Source organism: Neoarius graeffei, chromosome 3, assembly GCF_027579695.1.
Source record: "Neoarius graeffei isolate fNeoGra1 chromosome 3, fNeoGra1.pri, whole genome shotgun sequence".
Lineage (NCBI taxonomy): Eukaryota > Metazoa > Chordata > Actinopteri > Siluriformes > Ariidae > Neoarius > Neoarius graeffei.
The window spans coordinates 33,059,375-33,083,442 of NC_083571.1; the positions used below are offsets into that span (position 1 = coordinate 33,059,375).

The window sequence follows — 24,068 nt, forward strand, 5'->3', positions numbered from 1 at the left end:
GTCATTTCAGACAGCACTACAAAATGGCGTCCCCACTATATAGTGCCTTATATAGTGAGTAGGGCTGTGTACCTAAACGTAACATCAGGTACAGGTACCGGTACAGAGGTTTAGGTACAGGTCCGGACCTGTACCTGAACAATTTGACAAATTAACATGTGTTCTTCTGAACTTCTTCAATAATGACAGAAACATTAATAAACTGTTGACAACTTGTCAGTATCTTTATTCAAAGAAAACCGAACATAACTAGGTTTCCTACCTCACTTCTCAGTCACCCTCTCAGTCTCACAGTTAACTTGGGACAAAAAGGCATAAGTTGTCTCACAGCGAGAAGTGACTACACTAGAGTACTACAGAGTACAGACAACATACTAGTGCATCTCAAAAAATTAGAATATTGTGAAAAAGTTCAATATTTTCCATCAGTTATTTAAGAAAGTGAAAATATTATATATTATAGATTCATTACACATAAACTAAAATGTTTCAAGCATTTTTCTATTTTAATTTTAATCAGTATGGCATACAGTACAAAAACATAAAAAAACCCATCTCAAAATATTAGAATATTTCATTTCGAGTTTGAGTAAAACAGTATGAACACAGTGTATCTCTCGGTCTAGTTCAGTACACACAACCACAATCATGGGGAAGACTGCTGACTTGACTGTTGTCCAGAAGATGATCACTGATGCCCTCCACAAGGAGGGTAAGCCACAAAAGGTCATTGCTGAAAAGGGTGGCTGGAAAAGGTGCACAAGCAACGCCGCAGTCTTGAGAGGATTGTCAAGAAAAGTTGATCCAAGAACTTGGGAGAGCTTCACAAGGAGTGGACTGAGGCTGGTGTCAGTGTATCAAGACCCATCACGAACAGACATCTTCAAGAAAGGGGATACAACTTTCGCATTCCTAATATCAAGCTACTCCTGAGCCAGAGACAATGTCAGAAGTGTCTTATCTGGGCTAAGGAGAGAAAGAAATGGACTGTTGCTCAGTGGGCCAAAGTCATCTTTTCAGATGAAAGTACATTTTGCATTTACTTTGGAAATCATGGTTCTAGAGTCTGGAGGAAGAGTGGAGAGGCACAGAATCCGAGGTGTTTGAAGCCCAGTGTGAAGTTTCCACAGTCTGTGATGATTTGGGGTGCCATGTCATCTGCTGGTGTCGGTCCACTGTATTTTATCAAGTCCAAAGTCAACACAGCCATCTACCAGGAGATTTTAGAGCACTTCATGCTTCCATCTGCTGACGAGCTTTTTGGAGATGCTGATTTCCTTTTCCAGCAGGACTTAGCACCTACCCACAGTGCCAAAACTACTACCAAATGGTTTGCTGACCATGATATTACTGTGTTTGATTGGCCAGCCAACTTGCCTGACCTGAACCCCATAGAGAATCTATGGGGTATTGTAAAGAGGAAGATGAGAAACACCCGGCCCAAAAATACAGATACGCTGAAGGCCACTATCAAAGCAACCTGGGCTTCAATAACAGCTCAGCAGTGCCACAGACTGATCACCTCCATGCCACACCGCATTGATACAGTAATTCATGGTAAAGGAGCCCCAACCAAGTATTGAGTGTATAAATGAATATACTTTTCAGAAGTTGGACATTTCTGTATTGTAAATCCTTTTTTGATTGATCTTAGGGAATATTCTAATAATTTGAGATACTGGATTTCTGATTTTCATGAGCTATAAGCCATAATCATCACAATTAAAACAAAAAAGGCTTTAAATATTTCACTTTACATGTAATGAATATAGAATATATGAAAGTTTACCTTTTTGAATTAAATTATGAAAAAAAGGAACTTTTTTATGGTATTCTAATTTTTTGAGATGCACTAGTATAGTTCAAACTTTCAAAGTACCTGAGAAGTTGTCTCACAACAAGAAATGATTAGAGTACTACAGAGTTTAACTTGCGCGGCAAAATTACACAAAGCAACAAAGGCCGCCAGTGCCAGCAAAGGAAAAATGGCTGACCTGCTTTTGAGTCTTTTTGACAATCAGAACGCTGGATCAGCCAAGCTCTCGCAATGTCTCGTGAGACTGTGGCGAGAGGATCTCAAATCAAAGATGGCTCTGATTTCAAGTTTCAGCGCGGCATTTTACGTCTTTTCCAGTGCTAAATTTTCGTCTTTGTGGTAGGATTTACGCATCTTCAGTCACAAAATAAGCATATACTTGGTGTAAATTTATATCAGTACAGTACCGGTACTTCATGATCCGGTATTTTGGACCTGTACCGAATCGATTTTCACGGTACAGTACTGGTACACAGTACCGGTACGCAGCCCTAGTAGGGAGTGATTTCAGACACAGGGCATGTGAATAGTCTTTTATGAATGCGGAAGTGCGCGCTCTGGTGTGACCGAGTAAGGGGACAAGTTTTATGTTTCATCTAATTTAGGGAATTTAAAAACTATAATATTATTCGGCAGTGGGCACATAGGGAAGTGTTAAGTATAAAGTTTCTGTCAATATGTTTATCATACTTTATCAGGGTTTTTCTAGAAAAATTTAGTATGAGGGTGCTCACCATGGTGCGGGGGCATCTGCCGTGCGAAGCCTTTGAAAAATTGAGGCTACAATGGGACATTCTGAGGCTATCTGAGAGGGAAATTGTAACAAATTGTTTATTTGTCAACATTGAAAAAGAAAATAAAACTTCTGTCACAAACAACACTTAATTCAAATTCTAATACCTCATAATTCAAATTACACATAATACTAATTCCTCATGATTCAAATTCTCATCTCATCTCCTCATCTCATTATCTCTAGCCGCTTTATCCTGTTCTACAGGGTCACAGGCAAGCTGGAGCCTATCCCAGCTGACTATGGGCGAAAGGCGGGGTACACCCTGGACAAGTCGCCAGGTCATCACAGGGCTGACACATAGACACAGACAACCATTCACACTCACATTCACACCTACGGTCAATTTAGAGTCACCAGTTAACCTAACCTGCATGGCTTTGGACTGTGGGGGAAACCGGAGCACCCGGAGGAAACCCACGTGGACACGGGGAGAACATGCAAACTCCGCACAGAAAGGCCCTCGCCGGCCACGGGGCTCGAACCCGGACCTTCTTGCTGTGAGGCGACAGCGCTAACCAATACACCACTGTGCCGCCCCCCAGAGAAATCTGTTGTTTTCTTATACTAGAGTAAGGTAGAGTTAGTTGTTCAAAATGAAAAAAATAATAATAATTCCAGAGCAAAATTATTTTCTTTAAAAGGAAACTAAAAAAGTAAACATTGTAAAGTTGGAATCCAACCCAAATCCCAAAGTTTGAAACCATGCAAAAAAAAAAAAAAAACCTTGAACTTTTCCTGGAACTCGGCCTTTTTCTCATTTTGCTTTTCCACTGAACACTCGGTGCCTTCATCAGAGCAAGACATCCGGTCTTCGTTCGTCACGGATTCCGCGACGCCGCTGTCGCAGTGCTCGGTTGGCGCGTCCTTCAATGAGGGCACAGAACCGATCCCTCAGTCGTCATGATCTCGCCATCGGAAACATCTTTATCCGCTTTGTGACAGAAAAAAGAAGTCATCTTCTTCTCCCCCGGACAGTCTTTGGCTTTCTTCCGTTTCGTGCCACGGGATGACATCTTTAAACGCCCAAAAACAACTCGCGAACAACTTCTGTCAAAAGCTCCCGCGCCGGTGGGTGAAAGGTCATTCAGTCTCGAGAAATCTCGCTTGACAAGTCAGCTGACCTTGTATGTCAAATCTCGCGAGAGCAGCTGTGACAAATAAACAACATGGCGCCTCAGTCTGGAAAACGCCAATTCGGATGGTTTTTGCACCGTCTGACGGTGTATCTACTATGATTTGGAATATTTTTAGAGTAATTATAACGTATTTGATGATCAGACACATTATCACATGGTGTTGCTGGGATGTTTTCACGAAAAAAAGATCATTTTGAGAAAGATTGCATGTTGTGCAGTAGCATATAAGTGCATGGCCTAAAGCCTAGGTCACAACCGGACATACAATTTTTTGGCCGTGCGATTTTTGGCATTTCCCAAATCGCTGCATTTTTTTTTGTTCGTGGAGAAAGACGCACGTTGGCCGTAAGTTTGTCTTGCAACCTGAAAAAAACGTAAGCGCCTGTAGAGTTTGTTTGACATGACAAAGAACCTCTGCGGCCGGTCTGTGGCTCGAAAATCAGCACGTCACACGCGCACCCTCCGTGCGTTTCTTGCGTTTTTTGCACGTAGGAGCACGTACGGCCGGTTGTGACCTAGGCTTAAGTGTGACTTGGGGTTCAATCGGCATTTCGGTAAGGGGGCACACGCTGAGAGTAAGAGGGCGCAGCGCCCCTGTTCCCCGCTTTAGACGAAAGCATGTTGTATGATTAAAAAAACCTCACAAAGATATTTATCTCAATACATGCCCTACTCATTCTAAACCTGTCGAGCTTCGCCAGCGAAGCTCTCGATCCCAAAGTACAACCAAACCTACTTGCACATAATGCCACGAAATAATAGATATGTGCCATAAAATAAAGATTTATTACAAGTATTAGATCTGTATTTATTCAACGTGTTCTGAAGTTACTTGACTGGGAATCTCGACCCGCAGAACACTGCTTGTTTACTCGCACCCGATAACCCGGAATCAACGACTGTACGCCACTTTTGGCCAGCAACGGCTGCTCCCCGTGGTTCTGCCTCCGCGGGTAATTCACGGAATTAAATTGTCCACAAAAGTGCTTTTATGGTGTTTTTTTTTTACTGAATGTGCGTGTCTTTTGTCTATAAATAATACATAAAGCACAATTAATGTTGTAAGCATGACCAGTACTGGTACACTTCAAGTACAAAGTATTGGACTGGATTTATTTGCGAGGTCCTTTAATTAGAGTAATGCACTGCATTCATTTTTATTTTATAGGAATAACATTTTATTAAAATGCTGTGTCACGGTGATATCAGCCTGAGGGTTTGGCAACTATTCTGACTTGAGAATGTAATATTAGCACTGAAGTAGTGAGTGTGTCAGCACTTTTACACTTTTACAGGCTGTAGCACACTGCAAACACACACACGCGCACACACACACACACACACACCCCTGTTTCAGGGTCTTAAGATTAAACTGCAGATAAGATGTGCTGGTTCAGCAAACCAATTCTTTATCAGAGAGAGAGAGAGAGAGAGAGAGAGTGAATGTGTGGAGTTATAGAATCGCTTGTTTTTCAATTTCATCCTGATCCCTGATTCCATTTTCTTGTGTGTGTGTGTGTGTGTGTGTGGGGGGGGGGGGGGGGTGTTAAGAATCACCGCTGAGTCATGCATGACTTTAATTAATCTACCTAATACTCCCTGTAGAGAGAGAGAGTGTGTGTGTGTGTGTGTGTGTGTGTGAGAGAGAGAGAGGAGTACAAGATGTGATTTTGATACACGCTCAACTTAACAGAAGTATCTGCATCTGAGAGAGAAAAGTGCTGAGGAGGGAGAGAGAGATGAGGTGAAGTAAGACAGAGGCAGAGGAAAAGAGGGAGAAAGGCAGTTAGACAAGACTGAGACGGAGGAAAACAGTGGAAATGGAGGAGAGAGAGAGAGAGGGAGTGCCTGAAAGAGAGATGGGGAAAAGGAGGAAGGTGGAGGAGACAGAGAGCAAGCAAATGGATACTAAGACATGGAAAAGATAGATAGATAGATAGATAGATAGATAGATAGATAGATAGATAGATAGATAGATAGATAGATAGATAGATTTGATTAATCTTGTGGAAATGAATGGTTTTTAAAGAAGAGTCTGTTATCCTTATTATATTGTGTGTGTGTGCGCGTGCATTGGCATGTGTGTATGTGCATTGGTGTGTGGGTGTGCGCTTGTGATTGAGTGTGTGTGAATGAGTGTGTGTGTGTGTGTGTGTGTGTGCAGTAATGACACTGAGCTGAGTGACTAAACTGCTCCAGTCAGACACATGTCACACCATAATGACACCATGTTCGTGAGGTTCCTATGGTAATTATGGTGCTGGTCGCCATGGTTACTCTGGCAGCACCTGGTCACACAAACTATACACTCTATATTGCGCGCGCGCGCACACACACACACACACACACACACACACACACACACACACACACACAGGAAAACGGTTGTGCAGTTGCCATAGATGACAGAAAACACATTCCATCTGCAGTATTACAGTTTAAATTACTCTCTCTCTCTCTCTCTCTGACTCTCCTTCTGTCTGTCTCTTTCTCCCTCTGTCTGTCGCGTCTATTCTCTCTCTCTCTCTGACTCTCCTTCTGTCTGTCTCTTTCTCCCTCTGTCTGTCGCGTCTATTCTCTCTCTCTCTCTCTGACTCTCCTTCTGTCTGTCTCTTTCTCCCTCTGTCTGTCGCGTCTATTCTCTCTCTCTCTCTCTCTCTGACTCTCCTTCTGTCTGTCTCTTTCTCCCTCTGTCTGTCGCGTCTATTCTCTCTCTCTCTGACTCTCCTTCTGTCTGTCTCTTTCTCCCTCTGTCTGTCGCGTCTATTCTCTCTCTCTGACTCTCCTTCTGTCTGTTTCTTTCTCCCTCTGTCTGTCGCGTCTATTCTCTCTCTCTCTCTCTGACTCTCCTTCTGTCTGTCTCTTTCTCCCTCTGTCTGTCGCGTCTATTCTCTCTCTCTCTCTCTCTCTCTGACTCTCCTTCTGTCTGTCTCTTTCTCCCTCTGTCTGTCGCGTCTATTCTCTCTCTCTCTCTCTCTCTCTCTGACTCTCCTTCTGTCTGTCTCTTTCTCCCTCTGTCTGTCGCGTCTATTCTCTCTCTCTCTCTCTCTCTCTGACTCTCCTTCTGTCTGTTTCTTTCTCCCTCTGTCTGTCGCGTCTATTCTCTCTCTCTCTCTCTGACTCTCCTTCTGTCTGTCTCTTTCTCCCTCTGTCTGTCGCGTCTATTCTCTCTCTCTCTCTCTCTCTCTGACTCTCCTTCTGTCTGTCTCTTTCTCCCTCTGTCTGTCGCGTCTATTCTCTCTCTCTCTCTCTCTCTCTCTGACTCTCCTTCTGTCTGTCTCTTTCTCCCTCTGTCTGTCGCGTCTATTCTCTCTCTCTCTGACTCTCCTTCTGTCTGTCTCTTTCTCCCTCTGTCTGTCGCGTCTATTCTCTCTCTCTCTCTCTCTCTGACTCTCCTTCTGTCTGTCTCTTTCTCCCTCTGTCTGTCGCGTCTATTCTCTCTCTCTCTGACTCTCCTTCTGTCTGTCTCTTTCTCCCTCTGTCTGTCGCGTCTATTCTCTCTCTCTGACTCTCCTTCTGTCTGTTTCTTTCTCCCTCTGTCTGTCGCGTCTATTCTCTCTCTCTCTCTCTGACTCTCCTTCTGTCTGTCTCTTTCTCCCTCTGTCTGTCGCGTCTATTCTCTCTCTCTCTCTCTCTCTCTGACTCTCCTTCTGTCTGTCTCTTTCTCCCTCTGTCTGTCGCGTCTATTCTCTCTCTCTCTCTCTCTCTCTCTGACTCTCCTTCTGTCTGTCTCTTTCTCCCTCTGTCTGTCGCGTCTATTCTCTCTCTCTCTGACTCTCCTTCTGTCTGTCTCTTTCTCCCTCTGTCTGTCGCGTCTATTCTCTCTCTCTCTCTCTCTCTGACTCTCCTTCTGTCTGTCTCTTTCTCCCTCTGTCTGTCGCGTCTATTCTCTCTCTCTCTGACTCTCCTTCTGTCTGTCTCTTTCTCCCTCTGTCTGTCGCGTCTATTCTCTCTCTCTGACTCTCCTTCTGTCTGTTTCTTTCTCCCTCTGTCTGTCGCGTCTATTCTCTCTCTCTCTCTCTGACTCTCCTTCTGTCTGTCTCTTTCTCCCTCTGTCTGTCGCGTCTATTCTCTCTCTCTCTCTCTCTCTCTGACTCTCCTTCTGTCTGTCTCTTTCTCCCTCTGTCTGTCGCGTCTATTCTCTCTCTCTCTCTCTCTCTCTCTGACTCTCCTTCTGTCTGTCTCTTTCTCCCTCTGTCTGTCGCGTCTATTCTCTCTCTCTCTGACTCTCCTTCTGTCTGTCTCTTTCTCCCTCTGTCTGTCGTGTCTATTCTCTCTCTCTCTCTCTCTCTCTCTCTCTCTGACTCTCCTTCTGTCTGTCTCTTTCTCCCTCTGTCTGTCGCGTCTATTCTCTCTCTCTCTCTCTCTCTCTCTGACTCTCCTTCTGTCTGTCTCTTTCTCCCTCTGTCTGTCGTGTCTATTCTCTCTCTCTCTCTCTCTCTCTGACTCTCCTTCTGTCTGTCTCTTTCTCCCTCTGTCTGTCGCGTCTATTCTCTCTCTCTCTCTGACTCTCCTTCTGTCTGTCTCTTTCTCCCTCTGTCTGTCGCGTCTATTCTCTCTCTCTCTCTCTCTCTGACTCTCCTTCTGTCTGTCTCTTTCTCCCTCTGTCTGTCGCGTCTATTCTCTCTCTCTCTCTCTCTCTCTGACTCTCCTTCTCCCTGTCTCTTTCTCCCTCTGTCTGTTGCATCTATTCTCTCTCTCTGTGACTCTCCTTCTGTCTGTCTCTTTCTCCCTCTGTCTGTCGCGTCTATTCTCTCTCTCTCTGACTCTCCTTCTGTCTGTCTCTTTCTCCCTCTGTCTGTCGCGTCTATTCTCTCTCTCTCTGACTCTCCTTCTGTCTGTCTCTTTCTCCCTCTGTCTGTCGCGTCTATTCTCTCTCTCTCTCTCTGACTCTCCTTCTCCCTGTCTCTTTCTCCCTCTGTCTGTTGCGTCTATTCTCTCTCTCTGTGACTCTCCTTCTGTCTGTCTCTTTCTCCCTCTGTCTGTCGCGTCTATTCTCTCTCTCTCTGACTCTCCTTCTGTCTGTCTCTTTCTCCCTCTGTCTGTCGCGTCTATTCTCTCTCTCTCTGTGACTCTCCTTCTGTCTGTCTCTTTCTCCCTCTGCCTGTCGCGTCTATTCTCTGTCTCTCTCTCTGACTCTCCTTCTGTCTGTCTCTTTCTCCCTCTGCCTGTCGCGTCTATTCTCTGTCTCTCTCTCTGACTCTCCTTCTGTCTGTCTCTTTCTCCCTCTGTCTGTTGCATCTATTCTCTCTCTCTCTCTCTCTCTCTCTGACTCTCCTTCTGTCTCTCTTTCTCCCTCTGTCTGTCGCGTCTATTCTCTCTCTCTCTCTGACTCTCCTTCTGTCTGTCTCTTTCTCCCTCTGTCTGTCGCATCTATTCTCTCTCTCTCTCTCTCTGACTCTCCTTCTGTCTGTCTCTTTCTCCCTCTGTCTGTCGCGTCTATTCTCTCTCTCTCTGACTCTCCTTCTGTCTGTCTCTTTCTCCCTCTGTCTGTCGTGTCTATTCTCTCTCTCTCTGACTCTCCTTCTGTCTGTCTCTTTCTCCCTCTGTCTGTCGCGTCTATTCTCTCTCTCTCTCTCTCTCTGACTCTCCTTCTGTCTGTCTCTTTCTCCCTCTGTCTGTCGCGTCTATTCTCTCTCTCTGACTCTCCTTCTGTCTGTCTCTTTCTCCCTCTGTCTGTCGTGTCTATTCTCTCTCTCTCTGACTCTCCTTCTGTCTCTCTTTCTCCCTCTGTCTGTCGCGTCTATTCTCTCTCTCTCTCTCTCTCTCTGACTCTCCTTCTGTCTGTCTCTTTCTCCCTCTGTCTGTCACATCTATTCTCTCTCTCTCTCTCTGACTCTCCTTCTGTCTCTTTCTCCCTGTCACTTCTATTCTCTCTCTCTCTCTGACTCTCCTTCTCTCTCTTTCTCCCTCTCTGTTGCTTCTATTCTGTCTTTCTCTCTCTCTCTCTCCCTCTGTCTGTTGCTTCTATTCTCTCTCTCTCTGACTCTCCTTCTGTCTCTCTTTCTCCCTCTGTTGCTTCTATTCTCTCTCTCTGACTCTCCTTCTGTCTCTCTTTCTCCCTCTGTCTGTCGCTTCTATTCTCTCTCTCTGACTCTCCTTCTGTCTGTCTCTTTCTCCCTCTGTCTCTCGCTTCTATTCTCTCTCTCTCTCTCTGTCCACCAGTCTCTCTCCTTCTGTCTGTTTCTCTCTTTGTCTTCGACCTGTCAGACCATGAGAGCAGTATTGAGCGCAGTGTGAGCGCTGGTCCGGAGCTCACTGATTGGTCAGAATCGATGGTCTGGCCTTTGAGAGAGGGGCAGAGTGGTTCAGGGGAAAGGTCAAAGAATCAAATACTGCTTAGTGTGTGTGTGTGTGTGTGTGTGTGTGTGTGTGTGCGCGCGCACGCTTGTACGTATGCCTGTGTGTGTGTTTCCTCAGCATTGGAAACTTTTGTGAACCTGACTAACTAATTATTATTATTATTATTATTATTATTATTATTATTATTATTATTACTGTAGTAGCAGGTACTGCATTGCAGGGCTGAAGACATTTTGTCCTTGTGTGTGTGTGTGTGTGTGTGTGTGTGTGTGTGTGTGTGTGAATGAGTGAGTGACACAGAGAGAGAGAGAGAGAGGGGATGTGTGTGTGTGAATGAGTGAGTGACAGAGAGAGAGGGGGGAGTGAATGAGTGAGTGACGGAGAGAGAGAGGGGGTGAATGAGTGAGTGACAGAGAGAGAGGTGTGTGAATGAGTGAGTGACAGAGAGAGAGGTGTGTGAATGAGTGAGTGACACAGAGAGGGGTGTGTGAATGAGTGAGTGACAGAGAGGTGTGTGTGTGAATGAGTGAGTGACAGAGGGGGTGAATGAGTGAGTGACAGAGAGAGAGAGGTGTGTGTGAATGAGTGAGTGACACAGAGAGGGGTGGTGAATGAGTGAGTGACAGAGAGAGAGGGGGGAGTGAATGAGTGAGTGACAGAGAGAGGGGGGAGTGAATGAGTGAGTGACAGAGAGAGAGAGGTGTGTGTGTGAATGAGTGAGTGAGTGACACAGAGAGAGGGGGAGTGAATGAGTGAGTGACGGAGAGAGAGAGGGGTGAATGAGTGAGTGACAGAGAGAGAGGGGTGTGTGAATGAGTGAGTGACAGAGAGAGGGGGAGTGAATGAGTGAGTGACAGAGAGAGAGAGGGGTGAATGAGTGAGTGACAGAGAGAGAGGGGGGGAGTGAATGAGTGAGTGACGGAGAGAGAGAGGGGGTGAATGAGTGAGTGACAGAGAGAGAGGGGGGGAGTGAATGAGTGAGTGACGGAGAGAGAGAGGGGTGAATGAGTGAGTGACAGAGAGAGAGGTGTGTGAATGAGTGAGTGACACAGAGAGGGGTGTGTGAATGAGTGAGTGACAGAGAGGTGTGTGTGTGAATGAGTGAGTGACAGAGGGGGTGAATGAGTGAGTGACAGAGAGAGAGAGGTGTGTGTGAATGAGTGAGTGACACAGAGAGGGGTGGTGAATGAGTGAGTGACAGAGAGAGAGGGGGGAGTGAATGAGTGAGTGACAGAGAGAGGGGGGAGTGAATGAGTGAGTGACAGAGAGAGAGGTGTGTGTGTGAATGAGTGAGTGAGTGACACAGAGAGAGGGGGAGTGAATGAGTGAGTGACGGAGAGAGAGAGGGGTGAATGAGTGAGTGACAGAGAGAGAGGGGTGTGTGAATGAGTGAGTGACAGAGAGAGGGGGAGTGAATGAGTGAGTGACAGAGAGAGAGAGGGGGTGAATGAGTGAGTGACGGAGAGAGAGAGGGGGTGAATGAGTGAGTGACAGAGAGAGAGGGGGGAGTGAATGAGTGAGTGACAGAGAGAGAGGGGGGGAGTGAATGAGTGAGTGACGGAGAGAGAGAGGGGGTGAATGAGTGAGTGACAGAGAGAGAGGGGGGAGTGAATGAGTGAGTGACGGAGAGAGAGAGGGGGTGAATGAGTGAGTGACAGAGAGAGAGGGGTGTGTGAATGAGTGAGTGACAGAGAGAGAGGGGGAGTGAATGAGTGAGTGACGGAGAGAGAGAGGGGGTGAATGAGTGAGTGACAGCGAGAGAGGGGTGTGTGAATGAGTGAGTGACAGAGAGAGAGGGGGAGTGAATGAGTGAGTGACAGAGAGAGAGGGGGGAGTGAATGAGTGAGTGACAGAGAGAGAGGTGTGTGTGTGAATGAGTGAGTGAGTGACACAGAGAGGGGGGAGTGAATGAGTGAGTGACGGAGAGAGAGAGGGGGTGAATGAGTGAGTGACACAGAGAGGGGTGTGTGAATGAGTGAGTGACACAGAGAGAGAGGGGGTGAATGAGTGAGTGACAGAGAGAGGGGGGAGTGAATGAGTGAGTGACAGAGAGAGGGATGTGTGAATGAGTGAGTGACACAGAGAGGGGTGTGTAAATGAGTGACAGAGAGAGAGGTGTGTGTGTGAATGAGTGAGTGACAGAGAGAGAGGTGAATGAGTGAGTGACAGAGAGGGGGGGAGTGAATGAGTGACAGAGAGAGAGGTGATGAGTGAGTGACAGAGAGAGAGGTGAATGAGTGAGTGACAGACAGAGAGAGAGGGGTGAATGAGTGAGTGAGTGAGAGAGGGGGAGTGAATGAGTGAGTGACAGAGAGAGAGGGGAGTGTGAATGAGTGAGTGAGAGGGGGAGTGAATGAGTGAGTGACAGAGAGAGAGGGGGGAGTGAATGAGTGAGTGAGTGACACGGGGTGAATGAGTGAGTGACAGAGAGAGAGGGGGGAGTGAATGAGTGAGTGACACAGAGAGAGGGGGTGTGAATGAGTGAGTGAGTGACACGGGGTGAATGAGTGAGTGACAGAGAGAGAGGGGGGAGTGAATGAGTGAGTGACACAGAGAGAGGGGGTGTGAATGAGTGAGTGAGTGACACGGGGTGAATGAGTGAGTGACAGAGAGAGGGGGGAGTGAATGAGTGAGTGACAGAGAGAGATGGGGGTGTGAATGAGTGAGTGACACAGAGAGGGGTGAATGAGTGAGTGACAGAGAGAGAGGTGTGTGTGAATGAGTGAGTGACACAGAGAGGGGTGGTGAATGAGTGAGTGACAGAGAGAGAGAGAGAGGGGAGTGAATGAGTGAGTGACAGAGAGAGATGGGGGTGTGAATGAGTGAGTGACAGAGAGGGGTGAATGAATGAGTGACACAGAGAGAGAGGTGTGTGTGAATGAGTGAGTGACACAGAGAGGGGTGGTGAATGAGTGAGTGACAGAGAGAGAGGGGTGTGTGAATGAGTGAGTGACAGAGAGAGAGGGGGAGTGAATGAGTGAGTGACGGAGAGAGAGAGGGGGTGAATGAGTGAGTGACAGCGAGAGAGGGGTGTGTGAATGAGTGAGTGACAGAGAGAGAGGGGGAGTGAATGAGTGAGTGACAGAGAGAGAGGGGGGAGTGAATGAGTGAGTGACAGAGAGAGAGGTGTGAGGGGGAGTGAATGAGTGAGTGACAGAGAGAGAGGGGGGAGTGAATGAGTGAGTGACAGAGAGAGAGGTGTGTGTGTGAATGAGTGAGTGAGTGACACAGAGAGGGGGGAGTGAATGAGTGAGTGACGGAGAGAGAGAGGGGGTGAATGAGTGAGTGACACAGAGAGAGAGGGGGTGAATGAGTGAGTGACACAGAGAGGGGTGTGTGAATGAGTGAGTGACAGAGAGAGAGAGGGGGTGAATGAGTGAGTGACAGAGAGAGGGGGGAGTGAATGAGTGAGTGACAGAGAGAGGGATGTGTGAATGAGTGAGTGACACAGAGAGGGGTGTGTAAATGAGTGACAGAGAGAGAGGTGTGTGTGAATGAGTGAGTGACACAGAGAGGGGTGGTGAATGAGTGAGTGACAGAGAGAGAGAGAGAGAGAGAGAGGGGAGTGAATGAGTGAGTGACAGAGAGAGATGGGGGTGTGAATGAGTGAGTGACAGAGAGGGGTGAATGAATGAGTGACACAGAGAGAGAGGTGTGTGAATGAGTGAGTGACACAGAGAGGGGTGGTGAATGAGTGAGTGACAGAGAGAGAGGGGTGTGTGAATGAGTGAGTGACAGAGAGAGAGGGGGAGTGAATGAGTGAGTGACGGAGAGAGAGAGGGGGTGAATGAGTGAGTGACAGCGAGAGAGGGGTGTGTGAATGAGTGAGTGACAGAGAGAGAGGGGGAGTGAATGAGTGAGTGACAGAGAGAGAGGGGGGAGTGAATGAGTGAGTGACAGAGAGAGAGGTGTGTGTGTGAATGAGTGAGTGAGTGACACAGAGAGGGGGGAGTGAATGAGTGAGTGACGGAGAGAGAGAGGGGGTGAATGAGTGAGTGACACAGAGAGAGAGGGGGTGAATGAGTGAGTGACACAGAGAGGGGTGTGTGAATGAGTGAGTGACACAGAGAGAGAGAGGGGGTGAATGAGTGAGTGACAGAGAGAGGGGGGAGTGAATGAGTGAGTGACAGAGAGAGGGATGTGTGAATGAGTGAGTGACACAGAGAGGGGTGTGTAAATGAGTGACAGAGAGAGAGGTGTGTGTGAATGAGTGAGTGACACAGAGAGGGGTGGTGAATGAGTGAGTGACAGAGAGAGAGAGAGAGGGGAGTGAATGAGTGAGTGACAGAGAGAGATGGGGGTGTGAATGAGTGAGTGACAGAGAGGGGTGAATGAATGAGTGACAGAGAGAGAGGTGTGTGTGAATGAGTGAGTGACACAGAGAGGGGTGGTGAATGAGTGAGTGACAGAGAGAGAGGGGGAGTGAATGAGTGAGTGACAGAGAGAGAGGGGTGTGTGAATGAGTGAGTGACAGAGAGAGAGGGGGAGTGAATGAGTGAGTGACGGAGAGAGAGAGGGGTGAATGAGTGAGTGACAGCGAGAGAGGGGTGTGTGAATGAGTGAGTGACAGAGAGAGAGGGGGAGTGAATGAGTGAGTGACAGAGAGAGGGGGGAGTGAATGAGTGAGTGACAGAGAGAGAGGTGTGTGTGTGAATGAGTGAGTGAGTGACAGAGAGGGGGGAGTGAATGAGTGAGTGACGGAGAGAGAGAGGGGGTGAATGAGTGAGTGACACAGAGGGGTGTGTGAATGAGTGAGTGACACAGAGAGAGAGAGGGGGTGAATGAGTGAGTGACAGAGAGAGGGGGGAGTGAATGAGTGAGTGACAGAGAGAGGGATGTGTGAATGAGTGAGTGACACAGAGAGGGGTGTGTAAATGAGTGACAGAGAGAGAGGTGTGTGTGTGAATGAGTGAGTGACAGAGAGAGAGGTGAATGAGTGAGTGACAGAGAGGGGGGGAGTGAATGAGTGACAGAGAGAGAGGTGATGAGTGAGTGACAGAGAGAGAGGTGAATGAGTGAGTGACAGACAGAGAGAGAGGGGGTGAATGAGTGAGAGAGGGGGAGTGAATGAGTGAGTGACAGAGAGAGAGGGGAGTGTGAATGAGTGAGTGAGAGGGGGGAGTGAATGAGTGAGTGACAGAGAGAGAGGGGGGGAGTGAATGAGTGAGTGAGTGACACGGGGTGAATGAGTGAGTGACAGAGAGAGGGGGGGGAGTGAATGAGTGAGTGACACAGAGAGAGGGGGTGTGAATGAGTGAGTGAGTGACACGGGGTGAATGAGTGAGTGACAGAGAGAGAGGGGGGAGTGAATGAGTGAGTGACAGAGAGAGATGGGGGTGTGAATGAGTGAGTGACACAGAGAGGGGTGAATGAGTGAGTGACAGAGAGAGAGGTGTGTGTGAATGAGTGAGTGACACAGAGAGGGGTGGTGAATGAGTGAGTGACAGAGAGAGAGAGAGAGAGAGAGAGAGGGGAGTGAATGAGTGAGTGACAGAGAGAGATGGGGGTGTGAATGAGTGAGTGACAGAGAGGGGTGAATGAATGAGTGACACAGAGAGAGAGGTGTGTGTGAATGAGTGAGTGACACAGAGAGGGGTGGTGAATGAGTGAGTGACAGAGAGAGAGGTGTGTGTGAATGAGTGAGTGACACAGAGAGGGGTGGTGAATGAGTGAGTGACAGAGAGAGAGAGAGAGAGAGAGAGAGAGGGGAGTGAATGAGTGAGTGACAGAGAGAGATGGGGGTGTGAATGAGTGAGTGACAGAGAGGGGTGAATGAATGAGTGACACAGAGAGAGAGGTGTGTGTGAATGAGTGAGTGACACAGAGAGGGGTGGTGAATGAGTGAGTGACAGAGAGAGAGAGGAGGGGTTAGTGAGTGAGTGAGAGGGGTGAATGAGTGAGAGGGGGTGAGTGAGTGAGGGAGAGAGAGAGAGGAGGAGGAGGAGGAGGAGGGGGGGGTGCGCGCGTCTCCATGAGTCTCGCCAGCAGCGCTCTCGAGTTACAGTTGGCGCGCGCCCCTCCATCGACCACCACACACACATTTACGGCGTGTCTCTCTCTCTCTCTCTCTCTCCCTCGCCGCCTTGTCCCCGTCTCCCGCCTGTCACGCGCGCGCCGGAGTGTCGGGAATGTCGGCCCCCGGTAGGAAAGACTTCGATGTGAAGCAGATCCTGCGCATCCGCTGGCGCTGGTTCGGCCACGCGACATCTCCGCCTCCCGGCGCGCAGGAGCCTCTGGTGGAGGAGCTGCTGCTCTCTAGAACCGCCGACCTCCACCGGCACCATCCGCAGCACGCGCTCGGGAGCCCGAGCTCCGCCTCGCCGACCAGCGCGAGCGCCCACGTTTCCTCTCTCGTCGGCGAAAACCGAAATAAGTTGAGCGCCTCCGCGTGTCCTCCTCCTCCTCCTCTTCCTCCTCCTCTTCCTCATCGCTCCGTGAGCCAGCAGGAGTGCGGAAGCGCCGCGTTCACGTCTCCGTCGCACTCGCGCTCCGCTTCCGACGTGACGCGCGAGGGCACCGAGGAGCTCTGTGGCGGCGCGAGCCAAACTAACGGCACCGCGGGCGAGGACGAAGAGAACAATAACCCTCCCGACAGCAGCACCGGACCGAGCCAGAACCACGCAGACAGCGAGTCGAGCTCGTGCAGGTAACACACACACACACACACACACACACACACACACACAGCTGTGTGTTACTCAAACTAGACTACGTAGCACTTTTTTTCTTTTGCGTAAACATCCGCTCCAGATGTTTTCGATTTGTGTGCGTGTGTTTAGCCGAAGCGTAACCGCGACATCATTTGTGCAACATATCCATTTTTCCTTTTCGAGAAATTTCTAATTTAGTAAAGTTTTGTAAGTTGTGCGCGCGGGCGGGACTGAAGCGCACAGTTTGCGCTATTTCCGCTCGGGTTATTCGACGTGGCGGCTGTTACCGTTAAACACTGGAGTGCGCTCGGAGGAACACGGTACAGGACTGGAACTACTGCTGGGTAGGCCAGGATGTGTTTAAGAACTCTTTGTTAGGGAGTCCTGTATGTTCATAAAGTGTGTGTGTGTAAATATATAAATTAGTAACATGTCTTCACTTCAAACAACATCCATCCATCCACCCGTTATCTGTAGCCGCTTTATCCTGTTCTACAGGGTCGCAGGCAAGCTGGAGCCTATCCCAGCTGACTACGGGCGAAAGGCAGGGTACACCCTGGACAAGTCGCCAGGTCATCACAGGGCTGACACACTCAGTGCGTTTACATGCACATCCAAATCGAGCTGCTGTCGGTAATCGAGCTAAGGGTCCCAGCAGGGGTGCCAGAGAAATCCAATCCTACGTGCACACAAGGAAATCGAGCTATTGTGTGAGGTACATTGTGCACCCGAGCCACAGGTGACGCTACACGCCCCATCGTGTTGGTACACTTCCGGTTGTCGTCATGAAGAAGAGCTATTCAAGAGTATAAACAAAGTTATCAGTTCCGTGTTCGTTCGTTCTCCTTGTTCCTCCTGACCTCTTCTGCTGCTCGCTACTACTACTGTTGTCATGCCGACCGAGGCTGTTGTGTTTCCCGCTTGTGGTCTCGTCACTCGTGACTTCCGGAAGGGGCAGTGCTGAAGTAAGTAGCTCGACTACGTAGCTCGATAGGGTTTACATGCACTAAGTAGCTCGGCTACAATCGCATAATCTAGGTCGCGTAGCTCGATTACGAGAAATCCAGTTCGGTTCGATTTCAGCCGAGCTAAGGTGTTTCCATGGCATTTAGAACTTCGATTTCAGTCGAGCTACGGCAGAAGTTCGATTTTCTCTATGTGCATGTAAACGCACTGATAGACACAGACAACCATTCACACTCACATTCACACCTACGGTCAATTTAGAGTCACCAGTTAACCTAACCTGCATGTCTTTGGACTGTGGGGGAAACCGGAGCACCCGGAGGAAACCCACGCGGACACGGGGAGAGCATGCAAACTCCGCACAGAAAGGCCCTCGCTGGCCACGGGGCTCGAACCCAGGACCTTCTTGCTGTGAGGCGACGGTGCTAACTGCTACGCCATTGTGCCGCCCCCATATCATTCCAATTTAGATTAATTTCGAGATTTACCAGCTTTGTCAGTGATGGAGTGTCAGTTCTGCGTGCACCTGAAGGCGCGCCTCGGGCTGTGCGTGCACCGAGTGGACTCCAGCACGCGTGCCATGAACAAGACGCACCTGAGCTCAATTAAGGAACTATGTGTTTGCCTATTTAAGGACTGTGCTGATGCGTTTGCATCGCGAAGTATTATGATACGCATGTATGCATTAACGAGCCTTTTTACCTGTTGTCTTGATTTCCTGTTTCTCGTTCTTGACCTCGCTTAGCTTTTGATGTCCTGTTTGCGCCTCGACCGGCCCTTTTGCCTGTATTCTCGTTTTTGATCTAGCCTGCCGTTTTGGATTGTTTGCCTGTGTATATATTCTGCACTTTATTAATTAAACTGTATCCTTCTGCACATACATCCGCCTCCCTCACGTACGTGACACGGAGATTATTCCATACAACTTCAATCCAACGTGGAGTAGAGAAGAGTTGGAAAGACGGCAGGATAAGGACGAGTCCGTCGCGCTGGTATTTACATCATTACTGTCGCGCAATTAAAACGTGCCAGATCAGGCGGCTGGTGGGTTTTCAAAATAATAAACACATGCATGTATTTTTGTGATAAGTACATATTATACTGAGCGCATTTCCCATATAATCCTCACTAAGGTTTCGGACAGCGCTACAAAATGGCCTCTCCACTACTGTATGTAGTGCCTTGTATAGAGAGTAGGGAGAGATTTCGGACACAGGGAAAACTTCCGGCTTGATTACGTCAGCATTCAAAAGAGGGCGCGCGCGTCTTTTGACAACATTGGCAGATGTCGGTCACTTTGATTTCCGCTGTACGTTTTACTTCCGTCCTACGATGTCTCGCACAGGTCTCAGCGAATCTCGTTTACGGCCGTCGCTTTGACATACGGACTGATATGTTACAGAGCGTATTTCAAACACTCATAACTTGCTACAGCAGCGACAAAATAGCAATAAAAAATGCATTTCTATATTTAATAAAATGAGATAAATAGAAGTTTGATAATAAAAAAACTGGCCTTCAGTTCCCCTTTAACTAGAAGGGCACACGGTAGAGTTCATATCTCTGCCAAGCCACATATCATCAACATCAGAATCAAATCACTCGAACCGAGGATAATACTGAAGCTGTCCACCAAATTCTCATCTAAATCTGTTCACTACGTTTTGAGTTATGTGAAGAACAGCAGGGTTCTCTAGGAAATCTGAAGTAGCCGGTGGGGGGAAAAAAAAAAGTAGTAGACAGCTCTGGAATTTGCAGCGGTGAAGCTGCTAATGCTAGGATGGTCTGGGGGCATGCACCAGCACCCCCAGACAATTTTTTTTTAAAAAATGTATATGCCTTCTGATGCATTCTCTGCTAATAAATTACTAACCATTTCCCTGTAAAATACTTGCAAAATCTGTATGAAATTTCCCTCCAGATGCATGTGTGCTTGGTTTTCTCAGTTACCCTCTGTAGTACGCTGCCTGGCTCTGGAACATAACTACATAGGCTACAGCGTGGTCATGTGGTCCACCTCAGCCAATCAGAGCGCGAGAATTGATCGCCAAATATGTCGTCGCTTCCGGTCATGTTAGACCTGAATTGAAGACAATTTCGTGGTGAAATAATTGGCTTTGCAGCAGATTATGGGCAGCGGAGACGATATAAATCACTCGAACATTGAAAGGCAAGTTTTTATTTCTTTTTGGGATTGAGTAGCCAGCGCAGACCGTCTGCGTAGGCGGAGAAAACCGCCGGTCGCCGGCGCTTGTGAACATCTCTGGAACAGACAAACAGGTGAAAACATAACCTCCTCTAAAAAAAAGCTCACAGAATGTAGTTCCTTTTACAAGGACCCTAATAATCCGTTAGTAATCAGATTCAAGTGTCATCGTAATGAAATTCCTTCAGGTAAACACCTGGATCAAATTGCCTTCTGTAAACTACCTGTAAACTTTGCAGTGACGTTTTTTAGACGTGAGAGACATAGTGGCATGTGGTAATAAAATCTGATCAACAGCAGGCAAATTTTTGCTTAAAAGAATTCAAACACACTTGAATGCTTGGATGGATGCAAAGTGTGCAACAGCGATAATTTTAACCGTGTGTGAAGCAGCGATAAACAGACCTGTCGACTTCTACAGGAGAAGGATTCTTTCCAGTTGTTGCTTAAATAAAATAGATAAATAAATAGATTTTTTTTCCCAAGATGGCGGTGCCCTGCTCGGCTACGGCTGCAATGGCTCATGATAGTGGTGATATAACGGCAGATATCCCAACCAGTTATTTCAATGGAAGTCGGCAACGTAGTTACTCCAGACCTGCATACGACCGTCAGGCAATCCTAGATCTACGCGAATCCAGCAGCGGAGTACTCGTAGAGGTGGCCACTCTGGATCTTCTCCGTAGCCTTGGACTGCTATGTCAGCTACATCCAGCGGCCTGTGGAGCAGCGGAACCTCGTACCAGAGGAGTCAGCCAGCGGAGGAGACGGAGATGGTGTGACAGAAAGTGGAAGCGGAGATGCCGAGCGGGGCTAACAGCTAAGCTAAAGGCTAACCCGTGTAGAACGCCGCTTCCTTACATCCTGCTGTCTAACATCTGCTCCTTAGAGAACAAGCTGGACTACCTGAAGCTGGAATTAACAACAAAACGGGAGGTGAGAGACTGCTGCGCCATAATTCTCACAGAAACATGGTTAAAACCATCCATCCCAGATGACGCCGTTAGCATAGAGGGGCTAACAACATTTTGGTCGGACAGATGCAGCTCTCTTAAGGCCAATTTATGCTGACAACGCAGTCCTCGCAGATAGCGTCGCAGATGGCGTCTGCATAGCCCCCCCCCCTTCGCAGACGCTCTGCGCGCACCTCCCAAAAATTGTGACCACCGCAGAAGCCTCGCAGACAAGAGGGCTCTGATTGGTCCACTCTACATCCGCTGTACACGCACTTCCGCTTCCCTGCGTACTTCCCCGGTTTGTTTTGTTTTCACGACCGCCATTTTTAAAAACACGAGCGAAGATGGAGAAGAGCGGTTGATCGAGAAAGTGAGGAAGTACGGACATCTATACGACTCCAGTTCTAGTCATTATAAGTAACCGGAGGATAAACACTCCACTAACCACACCCACCAACTACTCCTAGCTATTTCGCGACTTTGCGCCCCCTTGCATTGTGGCGGTGAATAACATCGCGCACGCCTATTACTCCCCGCTCAACGATAAATTACAACTGTCTGCGAAAAGCTATCTGCGAAAGCCTTGTCGCAAGAGCATGCAGAGGCCCTTACGGGTAAATCCCGGGGCGGCGGTGTTTGCATATACACCAACAATAACTGGCGCAACAACGGGGAGATAGTCTCAAGTCACTGCTCTACTGATGTAGAACTACTGACTGTTAAATGCAGGCCCTTTTATTTACCCCGGGAATTCACTATTATCATCATCACAGCAGTGTACATTCCGCCCAGCGCAAACACCAGAGAAGCCCTGAATGTCCTATACTGTTCCATCCATCAGTGAACTGCAATCGACACATCCTGAGGGAATTTTCATCGTGGCAGGGGACTTTAATCAGGCCAATACAAAAACTGTTTCTCCTCACTTCCACCAGTATGTGGATTTTGCAACCAGGGGAGAGAACACGCTGGACCTGGCTCACAGCAACATCAGAGAGGCATTCAGGGCCGCACCCTGCCCCCACCTTGGCTCCTCAGACCATCTCTCTGTGATGCTAATACCTGCATACAAGCCCCCTACTGATCAGGAAAAAACCCACAGTGAAGCAGGTGAGGGTTTGGCCTGTGGGAGCTATGGAAGCATTACAGGACTGCTTCGAGCACACAGACTGGGACATGTTCAAGGCAGCTGCAAGAGACAACGATCACACGCAGGTGGAGGAGTATGCTGAGTCTGCCTCTGCATTCATTCAGAAGTGCATGGAGGATGTTAATGTGATCAGAAACATCTCCACACGGGCCAACGAGAAACCCTGGATGACCAGAGAGGTACACGCAATGCTGAAAGCACGGAATGTCGCTTTTAAATCTGGCGACGTGGTGGCACTCAGAACAGCTAGAGCCAACCTGAACTGTGCCATAAGAACTGCAAAGCGTGCCCATGGCCAGAAAGTGCAGGACTTCTTTCATGATCCCACGAACTAGGGTATTAGGCAGAAAAAGAAAATTACCAGTCAAAAATAATATTTTATATAATCCTGATGAGCGCCGCGGGCGCGAAGACGAGCACCGCAGGCGCGAAGTCCCTCTAGGGGGGGTCTGGGGGCATGCCCCCCCCAGAAAATTTTTGAAATTTAGACTTCATTTCCTGCATTCTAGGACATTTTCAGGATGAAATGGCGTGTAATTTTTGATCAGAAATATTGCATATTTTTACTTTGTATTTTTTTCAGTTTCACTCCTGAATGTATCAGATGTATGTATGGTGTTTGATTTGGTAACAAAAGTGAAAAGAAAATAACAATGAATTGTATATAATCTTTTGATCTAGTTACAGTATTGAATAAAAAAAACCCCAACAGTATTCTATTTTACGTGGCACAAATTAAATCGCAGAATGTCTGTCACTGACTGTCATCCATAATATTTTGACCAAACTACTCAAAAATTAAAATTAACTTTGAAAGAACGGGAACTGAGTTTCTTTGGTTTACACAAAGATTACAGACGTCTAGGGGCCTGCAAGAATCGGTCTGCTGCTGCATCAAAGTCAAATTCCTGACGATCTAACTTTTTGTAGCTTTGTCTGATAAGCTGCTCCAGCCTAACTATACTTAATTTTGTTCTCAACTTGGTTTTGATCCTGTTCTGAACAGAAAAGACTCGCTCAGCCTCTGCATTGCCAACAAGCACACATATTGCCATTGACATGAGGTGAAACATGCTTGGATAGAGCCGCTGATTTGGCATGTTTGGACCTCCAAGTATCTTCATCATGAGCTGAGTTGGTCTTGCAAAATGACCCTCTTCCTGCCATTCATCATCACCATCTGTTGAGAACCTGTTCTGGCATACTAGTCGCTTGAAGGCAAGAAATTCTCCTCTTGCCTGTCTGAGGGTCGCTATCCCAATCGATCGGACGGGGGGGGGGGGCCGCCTCCGCGGCTGGAGGCTCGCAGGCGCCCGCTAGGCGCCTCCGTCCTCCTAAACCCAGATGCGCCTCGCGCCTCTCAAGGCTCTCTCCCCCGACCTCCCAACACGCGCCTCCCGCGTCACGCCGTGCGAACGCCTCGGCCCACCCCCCCGCGGACGCGCGCGGCTGCCGGTGGATCCTTCCACTCTGGCTGTCCGCGCGCGCCCCGGACCGGGACGAGACGGGGTCGCGGCCACGGGCGCGAGAGGCTCAGGCTGAGGCCGGGGGTCGGAACGACGAGAGGCCGCCTGAAGGGGAGGGCCCCCACTCCCTTTTTCGAAAACCCCATCCGAACGCGACCTCAGATCAGACGAGACGACCCGCTGAATTTAAGCATATTACTAAGCGGAGGAAAAGAAACTAACCAGGATTCCCTCAGTAGCGGCGAGCAAAGAGGGAAGCGATGAAATATTCTGATTTTTCATTTCAAGTTTTCAGTATTTTTTGTATTAAACTGTGTTTCTTACGATTTGTAAATGATGGCGGAACATAACTGGATTTATCGGAGGACATGTGGGAGTATTCATGTGCGAAAATTTTCGGCATTATCGTCCGTTTCAGTATCCGTCTGTGTGTATACTTGCCCGTTGAAATCGGCAATCGCCCGTCAAATTTACGGGTGGACGGGTCTCTGCCTAATACCTTACCACGAACACCAGACGAATGTGGCAGGGTATCCAAGTCATCACAAACTACAAAGCTACCCCCCCCCGTGACGACAACATCAACTTTCTCAATGAACTCAGTAACTTCTTTGGGAGGTTTG

The 24,068-nt window shown here is 48.2% G+C and overlaps 1 protein-coding gene across 6 annotated transcripts in view; it reads left to right on the forward strand.

Moving 5' to 3' along the window:
- klhl5 (kelch-like family member 5) overlaps positions 1 to 24,068 on the forward strand; it is a 132,444-nt gene that overhangs the window by 38,109 nt on the left and 70,267 nt on the right. The window contains exon 1 of one of the 6 annotated variants that reach the window (XM_060916700.1): positions 16,178 to 16,697. The exons of 1 other annotated variant lie outside the window; for it this stretch is intronic. In XM_060916700.1, the coding sequence (XP_060772683.1) occupies positions 16,180 to 16,697 (518 nt within the window). In that variant the 5' untranslated portion in view covers positions 16,178 to 16,179. Of the gene's footprint in view, positions 1 to 16,177; positions 16,698 to 17,023; positions 17,046 to 17,644; positions 17,667 to 18,637; positions 18,660 to 18,689; positions 18,712 to 24,068 lie in introns of those variants that run through there. 4 more of the 6 variants (XM_060916704.1, XM_060916703.1, XM_060916705.1 and 1 more) reach the window with 4 other exon arrangements.